The following is a 22,277-nucleotide window of genomic DNA, read 5'->3' on the forward strand; positions in this document are numbered from 1 at the left end:
CCTCAACGCAATCTCTGTCAACTCACTGTAACCACTCTAACCTTCATACAACAGCACAATAGGCTGCTTTCCCAAGCAGGGAGCTGACTACCTTCTAAGGATATTGGACAAAGACTCTTATTTTTGGTGGGATGATGGAATAAACAGCCTCTAAGATCTCTAAGTGTGCCAGGGTGTGGAGTCATCTTTTTAAGGTCAAAAATAGAGGCTTCAGTGGGACATGTGTCTTGGATGACGAGGGCACAGAAAATGATTGTTCTTGCTGCTTCCTCTTCACAGTGATGGGGGTCACCTTGGAAAGGCTGCCTGGCTGACCTCCAGGAAGTCTCAGAGGGGCCATTTGTTACACTGGTGAATTCAACACACTCTGAAGTGTGTCCAGGCTCCTCGTGGGTTCATAGACCTGTGTTTGTTGGCAAGCTCAATTAGATTCTTTTATTTCCAGCTAAAAAGAAAACTGGCGCAAAAACTGGAATGCTGACAGCTTTACATAATCAGAGCAGTTCCCCCACAGTAAGGAGGCTTACATTGGAATATCAAATATTGATCTGAACGCTAGCGTCTTGTGCAGTGTAAAACACTGGCTTCACTGCCTAGAATTCTTGGAAACCACCATCTCTCTCTGTATCTGGACTTACCTGGGAAGTCAAATCATAGCCAGTCATGTCTGAGTGGTGGATACAGGGAGTAATGGAATGTACTTTTAGATGAGCATGAAATTAGGAAATAAGATTAGTTGGATGAATGAATGTTTTTAAGATCATTCTAAAATTGCCTGCTCTATACACACACCTCTTGCCCTAAAACTCAAAGTCCATTGCCTCTAGCCACCTGTATTGTCCCCTCCCCATGGAGTCTTGACGGTGGGACCAGTGCTGTAAGTTTGTTGGTAAAAACTTCCTCACCCTGCACGGTGCCTGGCTGTGACTGCCAGCATCTCACCCGTCTCCTTTTTCTGAGCTTCCTTGACTGGCTAACGGAAGATTTTCTTCCTTTAGACCTGTTCGTTCACCTCAACAAGTTCATATTTCACTGGCCTAGAAGCCAGCCTCTTTCCTTCAAGTGACTTTTTAAAATATATATTTTGAAGAGAAAAATGCAGAGAATAATATAATACACACCAGCTATTCACCACTCAGATTTAACAAATATTTTTAAATTAATTAATTTTTTAATGGAAGTACTGGGAATTGAACCCAGGACCTCATGCATGCTAGGCATACACTCACCACTGAGCTATACCCTCCACCCCAGAGTTAACAAACATTAACAGCCTTTTCCTTTGGAAGGGACAAAACATTACAGCCAAGAATTGAAGTCCCCTTTTCTCTTCCTCCCTCCTTCCCCAAATAGACACAATATGAAGTTGGTCTGTGTCCCAGGTAATTTTTCAGTCCTCTGCATTGTTTTATTCTCAACATTTAACACTTGCTGTGTTCTCCTAAGCACTGACGTTAGTTAAAGCATCCCCTGGAAATGCTTGCGTGCCCAGCAAGTTTGGAATGGCTTTCCTCTGGAAGGAAAAGGCCAAATGCAGCTCACTTTTCCAGACATTTCTGTTTCTGATCTTCCCTGATCCCCAATCTCTGTCACACACTGGAGCACGGGTGAGTGTGCAGGGAGGGGTGTACACACATCCGCACACATGCACACCGAGGGCTCTCTGCTCTTTGCCACAGGTGTCCGCTCTGTCCAGCGCGGGTGGCGTGGAGAACCTCATCCTTCTGGAGCAGGAGAAGCACCGGCCCCACGAGGTGGGCTCCGTGCAGTGGGCGGGGAGCACCTTCGGGCCCATGCAGAAGAGCCGGCTGGGGGAGCATGAATTCGAGGCCCTCATGAGGATGCTGGACAACCTGGTGAGGCCCCTGTCACTGTCCCTCCAGGCCAGTCAGTCCATTACAGATTAGTCCCTACCCTCGAACCAGTCAGTACGAGGCATGAGGTGGGTGTGAGAAGTGCCCGCATCACAGTTAGGTTGTTACAGCCCCTTGATTGGCAATTTGACTTAGAATTGGTGGTCATTCAAGTAGTGGTTGAGTTTTCTCAAATGATCGCCTTTGCCAGCCCCTCTCTCAGGGCTGGAGCTCATCAGGCCTGCACGGTGCTCTTTGGAGAAGAGGTAAGAAGCTCCTGGTTGGTATGGGAGGTAGTAATCTAGTAAAACTCAGAACCACAGAGCCTCTCTCATATTGTGGCTTGGTTCCCTCCTCTTCTGCAGTTAGTTCTTCCTTTCTTTCTAATCTCATGACTTTAAGGCAGAAAACACATAATACCACTCATTTCCTCATTCCTGGTGAGCAGCATTATAATAATATCCTAATGTAATAAGTGAATGAATCAGTCATGTAAGGAGTTAACCAATACGTGTCTAGGAGTGGGCTTTAAAAGAGACAGAAGAGTTATAAGACATCCTTCCTTCTGGAGCTAATAATTTAATGGATGATATGTGACGTAAGCAGGAGATCATTCAAGAGCAAGGGGGAAGCACATACAATGAGGAGCTAATTGCCAGAAGAGACTATAACATCTTAGATTGCAGAAAAGTGAAGGTGAAACCTGTCTTTGTGACATTTCTGTATCACCCCCCGCACCTCACTGCTGCTGCTTTGGACCCTATCTTCACTGTGTCCAGGTCAGTGCAGTAATTAACCCTTTTCTTCTTGCCTCCAGTTCCTCCAGATCATTTCCTCCTGATCACCAGGCCGACCGTGAGGGTCACTTTATAATGGTGAAAGTTACGATCCACAGTGAAAATACGACTTTCGTTGACATTTTGTGTTGAGTTACCTATGCCTGGCTAAGACGCCAGGACCAGATGGCTCCATGCAGAAATTCTTTCAGACCTTTAAGAAACAGACTATCCTTATGCTATGGAAACTATTTCGGAGGAGAGTGAAGAAGGAAACCAGACCGTAACAGTTAAGACACATTCAGACCAGTCTCGCCTTGTCTCGATAAAAAAACACATGAAAACCAGTGAACAATACCCAGCATAACATTAGAATAATAATGCACAATAACCAAGTGAGGGCTCACTCTTAGTATTCAAGGATGGTTCAATATTATAAATCTTTTAAATACATGTCATGATACCAATACATCAAAGGATAAAAACCTTTCTGATCACTTTAATAGCAATCAAAAGGTATTTGATAAAAATCTAATATTGATTTATAAAAATAATAGCCGTTGTGTAGGACAGGTGGCCACTTATTTAACATGATTAAAATGATTTCTTTCTCAAAACAAACACCAGTATCCTGGTGAAACACTAGAAGGATTTCCACTAAATTTTGAAACAGAACAATGATCCTGCTCTCAGCACTCTGACGAGCACTATTAATATTGTTCTGGAATAATATTGGAACTCAATCCAAGGCAGTGATGCATAAAAAATGTAGGCATACATATTGCAAAGGAAACAGAATAATTTTCTTTTTAGTTAGTATGGTTACATGCCTATAAAGTTCAAAAGAGTCAACTGAAAAAAGTTAGAATAACGAGTGCATTTTAAAGTGGTCAATTATGAAAATGTGTGTAAAAATTAGTAGCTTTTTGTGTCTTGACATAATAATAATATATTTGAAAATGTAATAATGAAAGAAAATAATCCTAGTTGCAAATGCAGAAAAGTCTTGAAACTTTAAGCAGAACCCATTTAAAGAAAACTGTAAAACTTTACCAAGAAACATCAGAGAAAACCTGAGATCAGTGAAGAGCTATAATTTATTCTTGGCTACGGAAACTTCCATAGGGGAAAGAGGTCACCTATCCAAAATAATCAATAAACTCAACATCATTTCCTCAAAAGTGAGGGAAGGCATAAGTACTCAGCGAAATGTTCTTCCAGGTGAAATTCAGTGTGGATGGGAAAATCCTATAAAAAGAAGAGCAATTAAGGATGCTTTTTCCACCACATGGCAAAGTGTGATAAGGCTTGAGTAACTAAACAGAGAAGCACTAGTCCAGGATGGACAGGCAGATCCATGCTACAGCCTAGAGAATCCAGAAATAGATCCCAAATACATGAGAATTTAACACAGGACAAACAGGCCTCTTACAAATTAGTGGGAAACTATACACTACTAGCCCTTTGGGAACTAAAACTAAAGCTGAATACTTCCTTATTCCTCTCAACAAAATAAATTCCTGATGTGTCAAAAAATTTAAACAAAAAAAGTAAATTCATATAGGTATTAAAAAACATAGATTGATATTTTTGATGCTCTTCTATTGGGAAAGATCTTGTCAAGCATGACAGGAAAGTCAGAAATCATGATAACAAATATTGACAGGTGTGATTACATTAAAATTCAAAATATGCGTTTTTATAAACTGCTCTACCCACCATGAACAAAGCTATAAGATAAACTATGGAGGGAAATATTTACAACATCTGTGACAGTCAAAAGATTAATAACCTTAGTGTAAAACGAATCAATATGAAAAACATAAACACAGTAGAGAACCTAGTTTACAAAGGGAGAGATTCAACTGGCCATTAAGTGTAATTAGAAATATCTAGTCTTACTAGTAATCCAAAAAAGAATTTAAAAATTATAACTATGTGAGGTGCTGGATGTTAACTAGACTCGTGATGATCATTTCACGATACATACAACTATTGAATCACTATGTTGTGCACTTGAAACTAATGTACTGTTACATGTCAGTTGTATCTCAGTTTTTTAAAAAGCTGCTTATGTGACACAGTCCTATTTATATACTGTAATATATATATTATATATTAATTATATAATTATAAATTACATATGTATGTATGCTTAGAAAGATAACTGGAAGGATTTTCAGTGGTTGTATCTGGGGATGCAATTTTGCATAAAACCCACTTTTTCCTCATGTTTTTTCATATTGCTTAATTTTTCTACATGGCTCTGTACTTTCTAATCAGAAAAAAATGTCTTAATACCACTTTAATTTAAAAAAAGATAACAGGCAGAGCCGAGAATTGTTCCAGTAGCTGCCAGGATTCCTGAGTGCTCACTCTCACCGAGCAGCAGTCCGCCTTTGGGGGACATGGTATTGCTTAGGAGACAGGGATGTTCTTGAGTCAGTCTGGGGGGTTCCAAGAGGAAATAGTCAGAAGCTTCAAAGTCAAGGAAGGCAAGGCTGACTGTTAGAATCGGCTGGGGAGCTTCCTAAAATCCTGTAGCCCAGACTGCACCACTGTCCAGTGAGAAGGGCAGCTCCAAGGTGGGCCCAGCCATCCGCACTTTTAAAGCTCCAGCGAGATTCCAATGTGGGGCCAGGGTTGAGAGCTACTGGACCAGACAAAAGGTTGGAGGTCTGTCTGGTCCACAGGGGTCTGGAGGCTTTCTCATCCCCGATCAGAGGGCTTGTTGGGATGGGGGAGAGGATGGATTGGAGGACGAAGACAGGGAACAATTCTGAGATACACCAGGGATGCAGCAAGGGCTGGGTTTTATCACGGGGACTTCGGGTTAAACCGAGTCCTTTAGATGGAAGCGGGTGAAGTGTTGGGTGGGCGAGCAGGCACATACTGACCATTTTCCCCACCAAACGCGGTTCTCTTTTTGTCCTTTTTAGGGTTACAGAACAGGCTACACCTACCGCTACCCCTTTGTTCAAGAGAAAACCAAACACAAGAGCGAAGTGGAGATTCCAGCCACGGTCACAGCCTTCGTGTTCGAGGAGGACGGTGCCCCGGTGCCCGCGCTGCGGCAGCACGCCCAGAAGCAGCAGAAGGAGAAGACCCGCTGGCTCAACACGCCCAACACCTACCTGCGGGTCAATGTGGCCGACGAGGTCCAGAGGAGCATGGGCAGCCCCCGGCCCAAGACCACAGTAAGGAGGGCAGAGGGGCCCCCGCTGGGGGGAGAGTGTCCGGCACCTGTGTGGCTAAGCAGCTTTAAAAGTGGAACAGAACCAGCCTCCCTGAGCCAGCATTAGCAGTCTCCCCTTAGGACTCCCCACTGGGTGTCTGGGAGCAGCTGCTCGTTCCTGCAGAGCAGACCACCTGCTTTTGCACCTTTATGCTGAGTTTTGGGTCCAGAGGGTGGCTGGACCAGGTCACTCCCAGCAGCATGAAAATTTTCTCCTCCATCCAGAAGGAGCTTCTGGGATGTTCAGAGGATGGGTATTGCACATTTGAATTGTCCCTCTGATGCAAAACCAGGAGGTGGGTGAATGATACTTGTTTCTATTACGTTGTCCTCTTCCTTTAGAGCCCTCTCTCATAGAGGGGTGCTTGCTTTAGACATTCGATGTGTCTTACAGACCTGCCCATAGATTGAGTTTTTATGAATTTTTTGCTCTTTTCCTCACTCCCGCATACACACACTCTGACTCTTAATTTGATTTTCACTGATACAAAGTAGCTGACAGCCAAACAGAATAGCTCTTCATTAAAAAAGAGAGGAAGAGAAAGAAAGAAAGAAGGAAAGAAAGAAAGAGAGAGAGAGAGAAAGGAAGGGAGAAAGAAAGAAAGAAAGGAAGGGAGAAAGAAATTAATGACAAGAAAATGAAGCCTTGCAAATTAACATCCACAAGTCATCTAATACTAAAAATGCAAGTGGCTGCCTGTCAAAGCTGGTCACCAAGGCTCTGTCCCTATCCTTAAGTGTTCTTTATGGCCGTTGATCTGGGGGCCGCCTTTGGCTGCTGGGCCACTTGCTGCCCATCTCTGCTCTGGGAGACAAACGTTAAAGAGGCCCAGGAGGTGGGAACCTGTGTGTCTAGTCTTGCCGACCTTCTCAGTGGGCTGATCGGCCCAGATCTCATGGGGAGGACGGTGGGCCGTGTGCCTTTGCCTCACCCACCGGCCTTGTGTGTGTTCAGTGGATGAAGGCCGACGAGGTGGAGAAATCCAGCAGTGGCATGCCCATACGGATCGAAAACCCAAACCAATTTGTGCCTCTCTATACCGACCCCCAAGAAGTGCTGGACATGCGCAACAAGGTAAGGTGGTAGCTAATTACCCTGCCATCTCTCCTCCCTCGAGGGCGTGGGGAGGGGGATTCCCCAGGATGTGCCTGGCTTACCAACATCCCAGATGCCTCTGTGGGAAAGAATCTCCCATTTACTGGCCACACTCCAGGCCCTGTGCTAAGTGCTGTGCTTTTGTGGTCCTGTACAGAGAGGTGCTAGCTTGAGACATTAGATGTGTCTAAGAGACCTGCCCCCAAATTGCATTTTTACACATTTTATGCTATTTCCCTTCTGAGTTATTTTCAAGATTGCAAGATCCTTTAAATTTATTTCTCCACCTCTGCTTTACAGTGCATTCACTTATCTCTCTAATGTTACTTTAAAAACCTAAGTTGTCACAGACCACCTCCAATGGGTCAGATTCGCTCACAGAACAGCGTTTCGATGTGTGGTCCTCTGAAGGGCTTGCTTAAAATGCAGATCCCTGGGTCACCCACCCCCGGCCCTCCTCCCACGGGACTTAGATTCAATGCGTGTGGGGTGGCCGCAGGAATCTGTAGTCTGAACAAATCCTCAGGGGCTTCATAAGAATATTAAAAATTTTTTTTAATTGAAGTATAGTCTATTTACAATATTGTGTTAATTTCTGGTGTACAGCGTAGTGATTCAGTTACACATATATATATATACTCCTTTTCGTATTCTTTTTCATTATAAGCCATTACAAGGTATTGAATGTGGTTCCCTGTGCTGTACAGTAGGACTTTGTTGTTTATCTATTTTATATATAGTAGTTAGTATCTGCTAATCCTGAGCCCCCAGTTTATCCCTCCCCACCCCCCTCCCCCAAGCCGTGGCCATAAGTTTGTTTTCTACATCTGTGAGTCTGTCTCTGTTTTGCAAATAAGTTCATTTGTGTCTTTTTTTTTTTTTTTAGATTCCACATGTAGGTGATAATCATATGGTATTTTTCTTTCTCTTTCTGGCTTGCTTCATTTAGCACCTCCCTCAAAGATCTACTATGCCTCGTTTCACTCTTCACCTCTTCCCATGACCTTCTGGGAGTGAATGAGAATCTGGTGTTTGCATAAACTGCTCATTCACTCTGGAGTAGCCATGGAGATTGTCTCAGGGTGGATGGACTGAGTTAGAAACAGAGGCTCGCATACCACTGAGTGACCTTTTTATTGTGCCCTGGGAATGCTCCCTCCCTAACTCCACACCCTGTCGTTGGACAGCTAGCTCACTGTCCCCCTCCCTTTGCACACAGATTCGAGAACAAAACCGACAGGACGTGAAGTCGGCAGGGCCTCAGTCCCAGCTGCTGGCGAGTGTCATCGCTGAGAAGAGCCGAAGCCCGGTACAGCAGACGCTGCCCCTGTCTGGAGGGGAAACGTGTTTGCCTCCTGAGTCTGCAGTGCCCGGGGCTGGGCAGCAGGACCCCTGAGTCCTCACGCCCGCCTTCCCCTGTGATCTTGGGCGCTGGTGCTCTTGCTGCAAAACGGATGCTGTGAGGACTGGGGACACTGATCATCCCCCGTGGGCACCAGGCAGGGGAAGAGCAGCCCAGCCCGCCCACGGGAGTGATGCCAACTTCCATGCTTTCCCCATGGAACTCCCCTCTGCCGTCTGTCAGGGTCGCGCAAAGTGGGATCACAGGAGTGCAGCTGGCCGCTCCCAGCGGCTCCAGGCCTGCCTTCCCTGAGCAATTCTGGCTTCTGCTCATGGCATCATCCGTCCATAGCTCTGGGAAGATGCTCGCGTGCTCTCAGAGGGGAGATGTGTAGATAAGGACTGGTGCTCCCATAGGATGGCAAGGGGCGCAGACCCACATAGAGTTAGAAAATAAAAGCTTGTTGTGTTCATGTGTGAGATAGAACAGTGTTTATCTAGTGCTTAGCAGAAAGGGTGAAGGTCAGAAGTCTGGCTTGTGTCAGAAATCATCACTGCTTATTGCAAAGTATTCCTTAGCAGTAAGGAGCCGGGGAATACAGGAACCACCCCTCTCTGCAGAGCAAACAGGGGTGATGTCATGACTTCAGATTGCCTACAGCCAGCAAGGTGGCCTCTTAGGGGAAATGTGAAGGTTGTGTCCTCACCTCCACCCCACCTCAGCTCAGCCAAGAGGAGGAACATCAAATGTGCCATAGGGTCAAGGATAGAAATACCCCATAATAGTGGAGACAGATGAGAGTTCAATCCAGTGAGCAAAATTAATGAAAACTCTGCTATTTATACCAGTGCTCTCCTTGGAGCCCCTCTTCTTGGGATCCTGGTCTTGGACTCTCTTTTGAATCCCATGATTCCTTAAGACAGGCCTGGTGCTGCCCCTCTTTTGGAAGGAGCCCATGGGCCTGTCATCAGAAGACCCGAGGGGCCAGGGAAAGGTGGCCCGGAGTGCGAGGTGTGGGCCAGCTGCTCAGGCTCACCTCCCCGGGAGTTCACGTTCTTTGTCTCCTCCCTGGCTTCCAAGCACGCCCTTCTCAAAGGCCAAGATGAGGATGCTGAATTAGGAAAAAGCACTGTAGAGTGAACGTTAGTCCCTGGCTTGAGCTAGAGGGGTCAAAGGATTCTTGAAGCTTACACGAGGCCCGGCTGGTGAGTCCCTCAGAGCCAGGGGATCCACAAAGGTGGTGAAACACAGTGATTTTGCCAGTGACCCTGCAGGGACCTGCAGTACAGGTCGGGTGAAGATCCAAGATTTAGGTCCTTGGCCTCCTTATAATTTATGACTGTGTGTGAAACAGGACTAACAATTTGGACTGAGAACGCCAAAGCCACTGTGTGTTTGGCATGTGACTTACTGCTGTGTGCTGTGGCTTGTGCTGCTGGTGGGGAATCGGGGGTGGGGGGTGGGGCAGGGGGTGGGGTGTGCCTGGCATGAGCTGGCTGAGCCCACGCTTTGCTTGCTGGGTTTTGGCTGACTGTGGGCCGCCGGCTGTATTTGCCTAGTGATGGCTTACGAGCGTCCATAGGAGAGATTGCAATAAAGGCGTGTCTTCCTTCTGCTTGGGAGCATCCTTTGGTTTTATTTCCGGGGTTAGAGGGAGGACCCCCTGCATTCATCTAGGCAGTTGCAAAGCATCTGGGTCTAGCAGTGAGGCAGCCATGGGAAGGAGTGAACAACCCCCACCCCGAGGTCCTGAGCTGTTTCCAAGGAGCTGCATGCCACGCTGTCCCTAGCAAGACCACGGGCAGCCACATGAGTGTGAAGGAAACTCGGGCCTGGGCCCCGACCGCGGCGTTCAGAGAGCGACACACTCTGTGGTTGACTTTCAGTCTACAGAGAGCCAGCTGATGTCCCAGGGCCAGGCGGACACCAAAGACGAGTCAGAGGAGACGGTGCCCAACCCCTTCAGCCAACTCACTGACCAGGAGCTGGAGGAGTACAAGAAAGAGGTGGAGAGGAAGAAGCTGGAACTTGACGGTAAATAACGCGGGGGCACCGGTGCTACAGGACCTCCCAGGATGGAGGGAGGGCTCCGGGTGGCCGGAGCCCTCCCTACTCGCCAGTAGCCCTGGACCCCATCCCTTCCTGCCTGCCTGGGCCCTGGCCTTGTCTTGCTTTCATTTTCAATCTTCATTTGCTTCTCTCGCTCTCTGTCTCTTCTGTGTCATGCCCTCAACTTGACCTTCCTGCTTCATCACTAAATAGATTCTTTTTGAGCATAATGCTGTTAACCCCAAGAACGCCCCTCATTGGCTCATGCCTGACAGTTAACGTGCTGCCGCCGTGACCCCCCGACCCTCTCCCCTGGGTAGAAGGAGTTAATCTGTGTGGGGTGCTTGGAATAGTGCCTGGAAATCTGGCTTAGGTGAACATCAGACAAATGTTAGCTATAATAATAGGATCATTATAATAATGATAATTATTATTAATGACCAATCAGATTTGGCATAAACCTCTTAGCCTGGCAATCAGAACTCTCCACCCACGGAGTCCTTTATGTCAGAATCTCGGTCAAGCCCATCCCTCCATGCTGGCTCCCAAACAGTCAGGCTGCTGGTAGCTTGTTCATGCCTTTGTCCTTTCCTGTTATAGTTGCCCTTCTCGGCTTGCCTGATTGAACGTATCTACGCTCCAGGCTCCGTCACAAACCCCTGTCTGGCTAGGAAATCCTCTCTGTCCCCTACATTGATCTGTCTCTTCTCTTTGCTTTAAGTCTGGGGATCTGAGACACAGAATCAGCTCTTGGTTTGGTCCGCCAGGCAAGGCTTCCATTCCTTCAGGGCAGAGCTGCCTTCCGTGCCCCCAGCCCCCAACCCCCGCCGCCCGCCCAGAGTCAGCCCTTCTCCCAGGCACAAAGCAGGCACTAGACGAACCCTCCCTGGCTTGCTTGGAGTTCTCAGGTCTCAGCTGAAAAAAACGTAGATAGAAAAATACCGTGCTATTTGTCTCTGGAGATTGTTTGGGCTGAACGTGCAAATGAGGTAAATAATAAATGAGCAACATGTGAACAAATTGTGGGCGGGAATTCTGCAGTCTTGCCGTCCACATCAGGGGTACCATATTCCAACGATGGATGTGCTTTGATGGAAGAAACAAAACATGACTCTCACTCCGCCCATTTGCCTTCCCCAGGATGTAGCAGAAATTTAAAAAAGAAAAAAAGTTAGGGGAAGCAGCTAACTCCAGTCGGGAGAAATGAGAACGAAGTAGGAGAAAGCCACTGTTTTAAAGCGCGCTCTCTCTCTCTGCCCATCTCTCCTCTGCTCCACCTCTGTCCTGAGGCAGTTTTCTGTGTTTGCAGGAGAGAAAGAACCCACCGCAGAGGAGCCTGGCTCACCTGTAAAGTCTGCACCTGCTTCTCCAGCTCAGAGTCCAGCCAGGTCCGAGACGAAGAGCCCCGTGGTCTCTCCCTCCAAGTCTTTGGATGGTGAGTGGAGCTGACAGCCGGGAGGGAGGAGATTTCCCCACAGGCTGAGACAGGGGTCTGCGTGCAAGGCGGGCAGGTGCGCACACCGCAGGGCCCCCGCCTTTCAACAGATGTTGCCTTCCTCCCAGAAACTCTTTCCCCTCTGCTATTTCTAGGGAACCTGATATAGGGGTTGTCAGCTTTTAGCTTGTTCCCTTCACAAGTTGTGGCAATACGCCTTACGGTTTACGCCCGGTCTAGCAAGGCTGCGTAAGTTAGTGAGTGGCCCACGGTCTCCTCATCTCTCACTCAGACCAGTTTGGCTGATGGGCTTTTCTTAGAAGCACCAGCCCAGTGCTCAGACTTTCATGTGCACAGGGATCACCTAGGGATCTTGTTAAAATGAAGGTGCTGTAGGTCTGGGGTGGGACCTGAGTCCCGGCATTTCCAGCGAGCCCCCAGGATGAGGCTGAGAACGTCCTTCTCAACCTTGTCTGCATGCTGGAATCACCTGGGGGGCTCAACGAGCCTGACAGCTGCCTGGGTCCCACCCCCACAGTGGTTCTGAGTTGAGTGGTCTGGGGGTGAGGGCCGGGAAGAGCAGCTTAGAGTTTTAAGATCTCTACAGGTGAATCTCATGTGTAGCCTAGGTTGAAAACCACTTCCTTAGACACTAGATTAGAGAACTGAGTTCTAAGCCCAACTCAGCTGCTGATTTTAGAAAATCAGACCATCTCTCTGCCTCAGTTTCCTTGTCTGTCAAATGGGGCTACTAAGATTTTCCCTTTTTAAGATTCTATAAGAGAAGTTGTAGATGATAACATACTTGAAAAGGGTAAAAGCATGGTTTAAATGTAAGATTGAATTACGGTTACGATTAGTAATATACATATGGTGGATAATATAGTCCATACCTCCTAGATCATGAAACTGTCTTTATTGAGCCCTTGGAATCATTCTGGGGCATGAACACTGCCCCCCTGGGTTCCCCGGAGCCCTCGCCAAGGAAGGCTGTACCCTATGGAGAGAATACAGATAGATGGCCTGACAGAACCATCCCCCTCCTGGTTAGAATGGCTGGACACATGGATGCTGCTAGACCCCACACCCCCTGAGCTCCCTCCGTAGGTGAATTGCCGCCTTGAGCACAGGCCCAGCGTTGCCAGGGGAAACCCATCTGCTTGAGGCCAGAGCCCCGAGTGGGTGTCCCATGACTGTGTTCATTGTTGTCAGCCTGTCTCCACAGCGTCTTCCTTTCTCTTCCCATTTGTGCCTTCACCAAAGGAGTTTCCTCTGATTCTGAATACTCGTCTCTGTAGTGAGTATAGAGAGGCCGTTTACTAACTCACCCCAACACTCGCAATGCAAGGAGGGAGGACTTTTTCAAAGGACATATGTTGCTCCCCAGTTTTTTCTTTTGCAACTCACAGCTCTGCCTTCGGGAGGTTTCCTGACTATAAAATTCATGACCAATCCCACACATGCTGTGCATGGACCAGGCATCCCTCCAGGATAGACACACACAGGATGCAGTCTTACACACACTCCCATCCTCACACAAGCCACACCACCCACAAGCAACGAGTCCCCCCAGTGAGTGGGCAGTGGGACCAGCTGCTGGGTGCTCCCTGTGGTGGAGTGTTTATGGCTCTCGGCAGTATATGTACGTCCCTGTTCCTAATGCATGTGCCCCTCCAAGGAGCCTATGACCTCCTCTAGAATTGTGGGCCAGAGCCTGAATGGCCTTGGGGAACCACCGCCTTATCGAGATGCATCGAGCACCTGGCCTGACTGCCGTCTGCAGCATCCTGACACCAACTGCAGGAAGGCAGTCCCGCTGGAGAGGAGGCTTGTAGCAGCAGTGGGACAAAGGGTGGCAATTCCACTGCAGCTCTTGGGAGCCCCTGGGAACGACCTCTGTGATTCAGTGGGACAGAGGATGGAGAGGGGCATGGGAGGGGCGAGATAACTGCTTCCCCACCCCCGCCGCCCGACACCATTCCCACGGCAGCCAGGTTCTGCTTCTCTCTGGTCCACATCGACGCTCTGTGGAGCAACACATCCTGGTTGAGTTCTTGGGAAAGACCTCCTATAACACAGACAGAGCTTGGAAGCATGGACCGCCTTGGAGAAGACCCCGCCTGATAAAGCACCGCTGGTAGCTGTCTGGGGTGGCCACTCCTCGGGGCGACAGGACTGACCCTCCGAGCAGCATCTGCACTTCCACATTTAGCTCACCCCTCAGATCCGAAGTGGCTTTTTCACCATTTGTCACCACCCTCTCAAAGCCTCTTGTGTTAAGTCACCTCGGTGTCACTCCGATCTGTGTCCCTGACTCTGACCCCATCAGCCTCTCTGAAGAGTCTTTCAGTCTCTTCCCTCACATCTGGCCAACTCTGGCGTCACCTTGTCTTTGACCAGCTCCTGACTGTCCCACCCTAGCTGCTGACTCCATCCCCCAGAGACCCCTGAGGAGCACTGGCTATGCCTGCAAAGAAATAGCCCTGCGTGTGACGTCAGATGGTCGGCTGTTGCTTACTGATTTAGCCATCTTGAATAAGTTGCTTAAAACACCACAGAATGGGGGACTGACACAAACCCTTGCCTTTCCTAACTCACAGCATTTTTACCAAGATAAAATGAGCTAATAAATATAAAAAGAACATGTAATGCGCTTATATAAATTAGTTCTCATTCTATCCTGTGTTCTCAGGATTGTGAGAGAGAACATCCCACCTGCTCTTTTAAGCCACTAAGTTTTGGGGGCTGTTTGTTACACAGCCATAGGTAATTATTAAATCCTAGTGCATAATAAGAACTGGCTTTATGGAAATTAGTTCTCTTGTGGGTTGACTTGGCTCAGCTGGATGGTTCCTCTGCTCTGCTGATGTCAGCTAGGGCTGCAGTCATCTGGGTGCCTGACTAAACTAGGACTTCCCAGATGATGCGATGCCTTGGCAGGTGCCTTGGCAGCTGGAAGGCCGGGCTCAGCTGGGACAATGGAATGGCTGCGCCTCTTTGTCTGTCTGTTTGTCTGTCTCTGTCTCTATCCATGTGATTCTGGATCCTTTCCATGTGGTCTCTCCATCTGTGTCTCCATCAAGGTAGTTGGACACCATACATGGTGGTTTAGGGCTCCCCAAACTACAGAAGCGGAAGTTGCTAGGTCTTCTTAATTTTCCTGCCTGAGGCTGGCTCAGTGGCACTTCCTCTGCATCCTGTTGGATCCTCTGAGCCACAGGGCCAGCCCTGTGGGAAGGGACCACACCCAAGTGTAGGCTCCTAAAAAAAAAAAGAGAGAGAGAGAGAATGAAACATGCAAGGATAAAATCAACATATTGGTAGCTGGTTTAGAGAAGGGCAAGTCCATTGTCAATGTCAAGAGAGGCTTGAACCAGACCTTGGGGAGGTGTTTGCTTAGACTGGCAGATAAGAGTAGAGTGGGTGGTCCAGGAAGGGGGCGTTCCTGGGAGTGGACCTTGAGGACTGCAAGGCAAGTATTTGGAGGCAGAGAAGGAGTAGTGAAGAATCCAGTCGGTGAGGTAGAGGACCCAAACAAGCTCGGCGTCTCCCCACTGAAGCACCCCTATTCCTCCTCCAGCCTCTGCAAGCCCGTCAGTCCTTTGTCTCCCAGCCCACAAGGATGTGGAAATGGACCCTGGCTGCCATGTTCAGTCTTGCCACAAACCACCCATTCTCCCTGTCTCCTCTCCCCTTCCCCCTGCTTCACTATCCTTGGTGTCTTTGGCCACCATCCTCGGACAGAGCTTCCCCTTCTCCAGCCTCTGCCCTACACCTGTCTCCTACTCCCAGAATTCCAAGTGCCCTATCTAAGAGAGAAAGCTGGTGGTCCTTAGGGGATGCTGGACGGTGAGTTTCCATCTGCCCCTAGCTCCTGGGTCCCTTCCCAGCCTGGTCTTCTAATAGCTGAAGACCACATAATTCTGACCTTAACTGTCCTGGGCTGTTAACAGAAGAGGGATCTGAGCTCTCAGAGCTGATCCTTGATACTTTCCTAGGGTCCAATAAGGATTTATTTCTAGAGCCCTGTCCTGCTGCCCCTCCTCTTGGCCAACCACAGCCTCCAGTGGCCTCTGTCCCCTCCAGCTGAGGGAGTGGGGACCTCAGTTTGGAACCTGACTCCAGGGTCCGTGATGCCTCCCTGCCCCACCTTCCATTTGCTGCTGCTCCCCCAAACAAGTCACAGCATGGCAGCTCTCTGAGATGCTGACGGTGCGCTCGGGGTGGCTTCACTTTCTGGATGGTGAGAAGAACCCTGGGTGTGCTCTCCTAAACCAACACACAGATGGGGCCGAGGCTGTGGGTGAGGCTGAGTGCAGGGTGGGTGTGGGTGGAAGATGCTGTTGGGGTGAGGGTACCCATCACCACTGGGGCAGGAAATGGCGGTGGGACAGCAAGAGGGAGCCCTCTAATTCAAAATTGTGTTCATGGAGCTGGAAGGCAGGTAACAAAGTCATCTGAGAGGGTGAGGCTTGAGAAACACGTCCTCATGGGTCATTCAAGTGAGGGTCTGCATTGAGGTGCACGGTCATGGGAGTTACAGGCGCCCAGGAGGAGGAGAGTGGGAACAGGGGACAAAGGCCAGCTGTTTGTTTACCGTCTGGGTCCAGTTCAGCATAGAAGGCTCGGGCTGGGACAGACAAGAAAGAAGATATGAGGTACGGTGTTGGCTTGGTTAGAATAAAACCATTCACACATTCATTTGTTCGCTCATGCATTCAGCCATTCATGGATTCCACAAACATTATCTCCTATAAGCCAGTTACATAAATAATTAGACAGTCTTGTCTAATTTATTTCAGTTTTGAGGAGGGAGATAGGCAGAAAAAGGAAGCGTGATTGTTTTACAGCTGCTATGATGGAAATTTATACAGTCGGGGCAGAAGGAGAAGGAGTGACAAATTCTACCTGGAAGCCGGGATGCGATCAGGAAAGACTTTCGGGGAGGGGAACCACTCAAGTTGATTCACTGTGTGGAGTGAAGGTTGGGGACACGGAGAAGAGAGAGGAGGGCCTTCCAGACCGAGGGAAACAGACTGTGATGGCAAGGAGGGGACCCGGGAACAGAGGGTTCATGAGGCCAAAGAGCAGGTGAAGAGAAGAGAGTGGTCAGGGAGAAGGTCGTGTCTGGGCTGGTCTCCTGCACTGAAGAGTATTGCCAGTGATGACCATGGGACTGCAAGAGGGGAGGGGAGGGCAGTCAAGGGCGTTAGAGAACTTGGTAGCTGGATGGTGGCTGGATGCAGGCCAGGCAGTAGGAAGGCTGGGAGCTGGGGGCCAAGGTCTCTGGTACTCAGAGAGGGACAGTCCTCAGGAGCCGTCTAGGGGAGGACTTGACTTGCCCAGAGAATTTCAGAAGTTACAAAAGACCTCATTATAAGAGCCTGCCCAGATAGTCAAACTAGCCCATTCTGTTGTCCCCAGATTTACCCATCTGTCCCATCTTCCATGGAACCATACATTTCTCTGGTCTTTACCCCAACAAGAACCCCCGCCTTTTCCTAAGATGTGTGTGTGTGTGTGTGTGTGTGTTTTGCCCCACTCCTTCTGTAAGTGACACCGGTCACACCTTCCCCCAGTACCCGCACTCCCTCCTAGCAGAAGGGGTCAGGGTTCCTCTCTGTGACGTGATACCTCTCACACTCACACACATTCACACTCACACTCCACTCAGTTTCACACAGTACAGAGAACGTAAGCTGGGATGTCTGGGGGCTGAGGTCTGCCCACTTTGTTTTACCCAGTTTTCATATCTGTAAAACCATCTGTAAAACTAGCCAATCTCTACATCCCTTTCCACTTCTCAAAGTCTATGGTTTTATAATTTTCCCTCCGCCCTCCTGCCCGGGCATTTCGGTGCTTGCATGGAAGTGGAGCAGGGGGCGGTAGAGGGGAGAAAGGGTGGCGGGGAGGGTTTCGTTTCTGGCCTGATTGAGCAGGGTGGCAAACTGAACAGGTTCCCTGCTGCTAGAATGAGCCAGTCAGGCCTCTTCCCCCTGTGGTTAATCCTTACATCTTGGAAGCGCAGGGCCCACGCCCCTCGGGGAGCTCCCTCCTCCCTCGGCCAGCCCCAGATACTCTCCATTGTTCCAAAAGCTCCTCACTGGTGTAGGGAACGAAATGGGTGTGAAAACATGTCATTTCCATATTTTTACTGGTGAGACTGAACCAGTTACAACAATTCTCAGACACCTCACCTGAGTTGGGCGTGATGCCCACCCCCCACCCCCCAGTGTCTCTGTAGCCTGCTCCCTCGTTCCGTGCCTAGGAAAGCTCTCAGTCGGTCCTCGCCGGGCGATGCCACGTTTGCACATTGTTACCTGCTCACATTTGTAGACAAGAGCCCAGAGTCACTAACCTGCGAATGGGCTGTTTGCTGGGCAGGCCCTGTGGAAGGAGGTGAACAGAACCCCCTCCCCCTCCCCCTTACGACCCCAGCATCCCCTCCCACTGCTCAGGACTGACTTTACAGTATTGCTTAGAAATGGCTCCGTTAGCTCCAGGCAGAAGCTCTCACTTGAATGAGATCTCATGGGTCCTGTCTTTGGATCTTTTTCTAGAAGACGCGAAGAAGACAGAGACAAGCCCAGCCCCTGCGGAGCCCGACACCACGCAGCCAGAAGGAGTGGTGGTCAACGGGCGGGAGGACGAGCCGACGGCAGAGGAGATCCTCAGCAAGGGCCTGAGCCAGATGACCACCAGCGCCGACACGGACGTCGAGACCTCGAAGGACAAAACCGAGTCAGTCACCAGTGGCCCCATGTCCCCAGAGGGCTCGCCTTCCAAGTCTCCCTCGAAGAAGAAGAAGAAATTCCGAACGCCATCCTTCCTGAAGAAGAGCAAAAAGAAGGAGAAAGTGGAGTCCTGATTCGTGGCCCCCTTGGGCTCCCGTCCGCATCCTCCCCCTCCCCTCTCCCCTTCTCCCATCTCCGTCCCTGGAAGCCCGGGGCCAAGGAGGGGTCGAATAGGACCCCCGATCACACTCTGACGGGAAACTTAGAGATCGCCCGACCATCCCCTCATTTTACGGTTGCCCCACAGAAACCAGGTGACTTTCCCCAGGTCACACAGCTAGCGAGTGGCAGAGCCGGCACTGGAATTCAGGTCTAGCGCTCTTTCCACGACACAACACTGCCTAGTTGTGGGCCGCCTTTGTGAGGATGCTGCCCCCGATCTGAGCCCAGGGCGAGGGGCCAGCGTCGGCCACAAACTCTCACCGGTTCAGACCAAATCAGACAGGTCAAGGCTTCCCAAGCAAGGTCCTTTTCCTTGCCGGAACCCAACCTCCTGCTGACAGAGCAATCACTACATTTAGAAATCTCTCTTCTCTCTTCCATGGGGTGACCGCCCCGCTGCTCACAGTAACCAAACTGACCTGTCCCGTCCCCTCCACCAGAAGTTAATTCTTGTTCCTAAGGGCTGATGGCTTAGCTTGTGCTCCCCCAACCACTAACCCTGAGCTTTCTTCGTGGAACCTCTAGAATGAAGAGTTGTAGGGAGTTGGCAGGTGCAAGGGCAAAGCAAGTCAGCCCATAGGGTAGGAGACGGTTTAATCAATCTAAGAAGCCAGGAACTGGACCCATTCGAATTGTGCAGCTCAGGCACTTCAAAACTAAAACCAAATTTAGCTTAGAAAAAAGGTGTCTCTTGCTCAGGGCCGAAATTTGGGGAAGTCTCGATCCTCTGCTGGCTTTGGGTTGTACAGGAGGGTCAGAACAGTGCAGAATGTGCTCAGCCTTTCTAGGGTTGCCTGACACTCGGAGCAACGTGGCTGTCCCTGTCGTCCTCCAGTCTGGCATCAGGGCTCCCCTGGCCTTCCCTCAAACCTAGAAGCCCTGGCCCACAGACTGGAACTGGCATCTTAGCCTGGGCCCCTGGACCCTTGGCCTCCTCTGGGTTCTGACTCAGTCACTCTGTGTCCAGCAGGGGAGAATGAGATGGGCCCTGCAGAAACAATTGTCCTGGACCAGCTATCAGAGGAATGCTGGGGTGTCCCCAGCCCCGTCGCCCTTTGTCCATCCCGGGGCCTGTCATAGCCCCAGATGTAGTTTTAAAACGCCATCACTATCTTTTCATAGTCTTCCCTGGGGCCCTGATTCCTGAGCATCACTGGCTCCTAGAAAGTAGACAATCCGTTCCCTTTAAAGCACAGTGTCTTCAAAGAGTATTTTCCCTTTCTGTCCTGATTATTGTAAAACTATTTTTGAAAGTTCTTAATCACAGTTTTCCCTCTTTGAGCACTTACCCCCCCACACACACACACTGTGCAGGCTTCACAAGCATTATTCCTTTAACCCTCGAGGTAACTCTGTGATGTGGGTCAGATTATTCCTATCTCATGGGTGAGGGTACTGAGCCCCCAAAGGATAACTGACTTGTTGCAGTGACTTGGCTAGAAAGCTCCAGAGCTTAGATTTGAGCCCAGGTGGGTCTGAGTCCAGAGTCTTGGCTCTTAACAGCTGTGATGATCAGAAAACTTTAATCCCCAGGGGCGGCTGTTGTAGTCCAGGACCTGTTTCTGTGACTGGGCTCCACTGCATCGTGTGAGCACTGGAAGTGGAGGGAGGAAGCTACCCACGTTCTGCCTCGTCAAGTGAATGTGGCCTGTGGCAGGGCCAGTGGGGACCTCTGACAGGAGAGGTGACAGCCTTCAGCCTGCAGGGGCAGGAGACACCACCCACAGCTGGGCTATCTCTTGAGAAGGAAGGAGACTGACACCTGACTAAGGAAAAGCCAGTGTTGTGTGTGCAGCAGAATTCTACCCAGACCCCTCTCTCTGCTCCGCTTCTGACTGAGTCAAGTCTCGGGCTGGGCCACCCAATGGTCAGGGGCACCGAGGGCTCAGAGAAGTCTGTGATACGGCAAATGCCTTTCAAAGCCAATCCTTTGATGCCTTCTTAAAGAAATCAATTTCATGTTCATTCATCGATCCAATATTTGTTAAGCATCCAGTAAGCACTATGCTGCCATTAAAAGAAAAGGGTCACTGTGATGAGAAAAATCAGCGGCAGGCAATGCGAAGAGAAGGGCGGAGCAGACAACCATGGAGGCAGCTTTTGGGGTTTGAGTGGTTGCAGCTCAGAGACGGTGTTGATTGGCGCTTTGCTTTCTGCCAATAATTCTCTTTACTCCTTTTCCAACAAGGAGGCCACATTTAGGTGAACAAGCTGGAGCCTTGAAGGAGTTCATGCCGTGGGTCCGCCTTATGTCCACCCATTTGTTCATTACTTAGGCATTTAAAAACCAGGCATGAGCTTGGGTCGTGGGTCACTCCTGAAGGCAGGACGCAGTCCCTGCCTGGAGGAAGTTTATCGGAGGCACGAGGACGCGTTACACAATGGACAAGGGTGCGGAGGAGACAAAAGGAAGCAGTGATTTACTATCTTCCAGGCCGGAGAAACCTTCCTGAAGGGAGTGATGGATGAGTTTGGTTTTCAAAACAAAGAGGAATTTTCCAGGACAAGAGGATTAGCAGGACATTGGTGATGAGGGAAGAGCATGTGTGAAGACGCTGAAGCGTGAACAGCCAGGACGCATCCACTGAGTAATTCAGTGCCTCCTGGGCAGAATGTGTGAGGCGGGGGGGCTGGGCGGGGCTGGGCCATAAAGTTGTAGAAAGTGGGGAGGAGCTAGATTTGATCACATACAGGGTTTGGAGCTGCGGAGGGCTTGTGATCAGGGTAGATCACGATCGGGTTGCATTTTAGAGGAACTCCTTTGGTGGCTGAGTGGAGGGGACGGCGCTGGAGGCACAAGAGGTCTTGCGACCAGGCTGTTCCGCAACGTGAATCGTGGTTGGTGATCTGCCTTCTGCTGCATTTTCCTTTGTAGCAAATAGTGAGCCTTCCAGCACAGAATTCATTCCCTTGAAATTCTCAGGATGAGGCATCTTAGGAGAGATTTTCAACCAAGAGAGGGGACTATTCAAGGATCTAATCCGTAGTGCAGTTTCTGGTTCTATTTGTCTTGGTGGAGAGTTGCAGGGAGAGCTGTCCTGGTGAGTCGTTCTGCCCGTGTCTCATCCCAGTGTCCCAGCAGGGGGTGGCAGGCGTGTCTCCAGGCTCGAGGCTATGCGCTGAGCGCTGCTGAGGCAGAGGAGACATCCCACCAAGACCACAGGCTCTGAGGGTGCGAGGAAGGGACACAGCCTTAGAATAAAAGTTGGCTGAATCCTTTGACCAGTATCTGTCTGGAGAAAATGTTTATATGGAGAGCTCAGAATTGTGAGGCCACTGGATGGTTTCTAGTAAAGCTTGAATACACCGCAGAAAAGGGAGGCAAAGATGTGGACGAATCTGCCGGTTGCAGCTGCTGAGATGAGCGGAGAGGTTCCTGAGCTTGTTTCCCTGGGAAGACAGGCCTGGGTAGGAGTGAGGAGGCAGAGGGAGCGATGGTTACAGACAGACAAGCTTGGATCCAGTGACTCCACGCACTGGCAGCGGGCACCCAGCAGTGATGCGTGAGAACCATCCACACCACGTGACCTTTCCT

At 49.7% G+C, this 22,277-nt stretch overlaps 1 protein-coding gene across 1 annotated transcript in view; it reads left to right on the plus strand.

The window, feature by feature from the left end:
• ADD2 (adducin 2) overlaps nucleotides 1–21,285 on the plus strand; it is a 44,193-nt gene extending 22,908 nt beyond the window's left edge. Inside the window, exons 9-15 of the mRNA XM_031676512.2 lie at nucleotides 1,680–1,856; nucleotides 5,569–5,826; nucleotides 6,820–6,939; nucleotides 8,180–8,269; nucleotides 10,189–10,336; nucleotides 11,661–11,786; nucleotides 18,347–21,285. Coding sequence (XP_031532372.1) covers nucleotides 1,680–1,856; nucleotides 5,569–5,826; nucleotides 6,820–6,939; nucleotides 8,180–8,269; nucleotides 10,189–10,336; nucleotides 11,661–11,786; nucleotides 18,347–18,654 — 1,227 coding nt within the window. The 3' untranslated portion in view covers nucleotides 18,655–21,285. The remainder of the gene's footprint in view (nucleotides 1–1,679; nucleotides 1,857–5,568; nucleotides 5,827–6,819; nucleotides 6,940–8,179; nucleotides 8,270–10,188; nucleotides 10,337–11,660; nucleotides 11,787–18,346) is intronic.
• Nucleotides 21,286–22,277: the final 992 nt, after the last annotated feature.

This window comes from Vicugna pacos, chromosome 15 (genome assembly GCF_048564905.1).
Source record: "Vicugna pacos chromosome 15, VicPac4, whole genome shotgun sequence".
NCBI lineage: Eukaryota > Metazoa > Chordata > Mammalia > Artiodactyla > Camelidae > Vicugna > Vicugna pacos.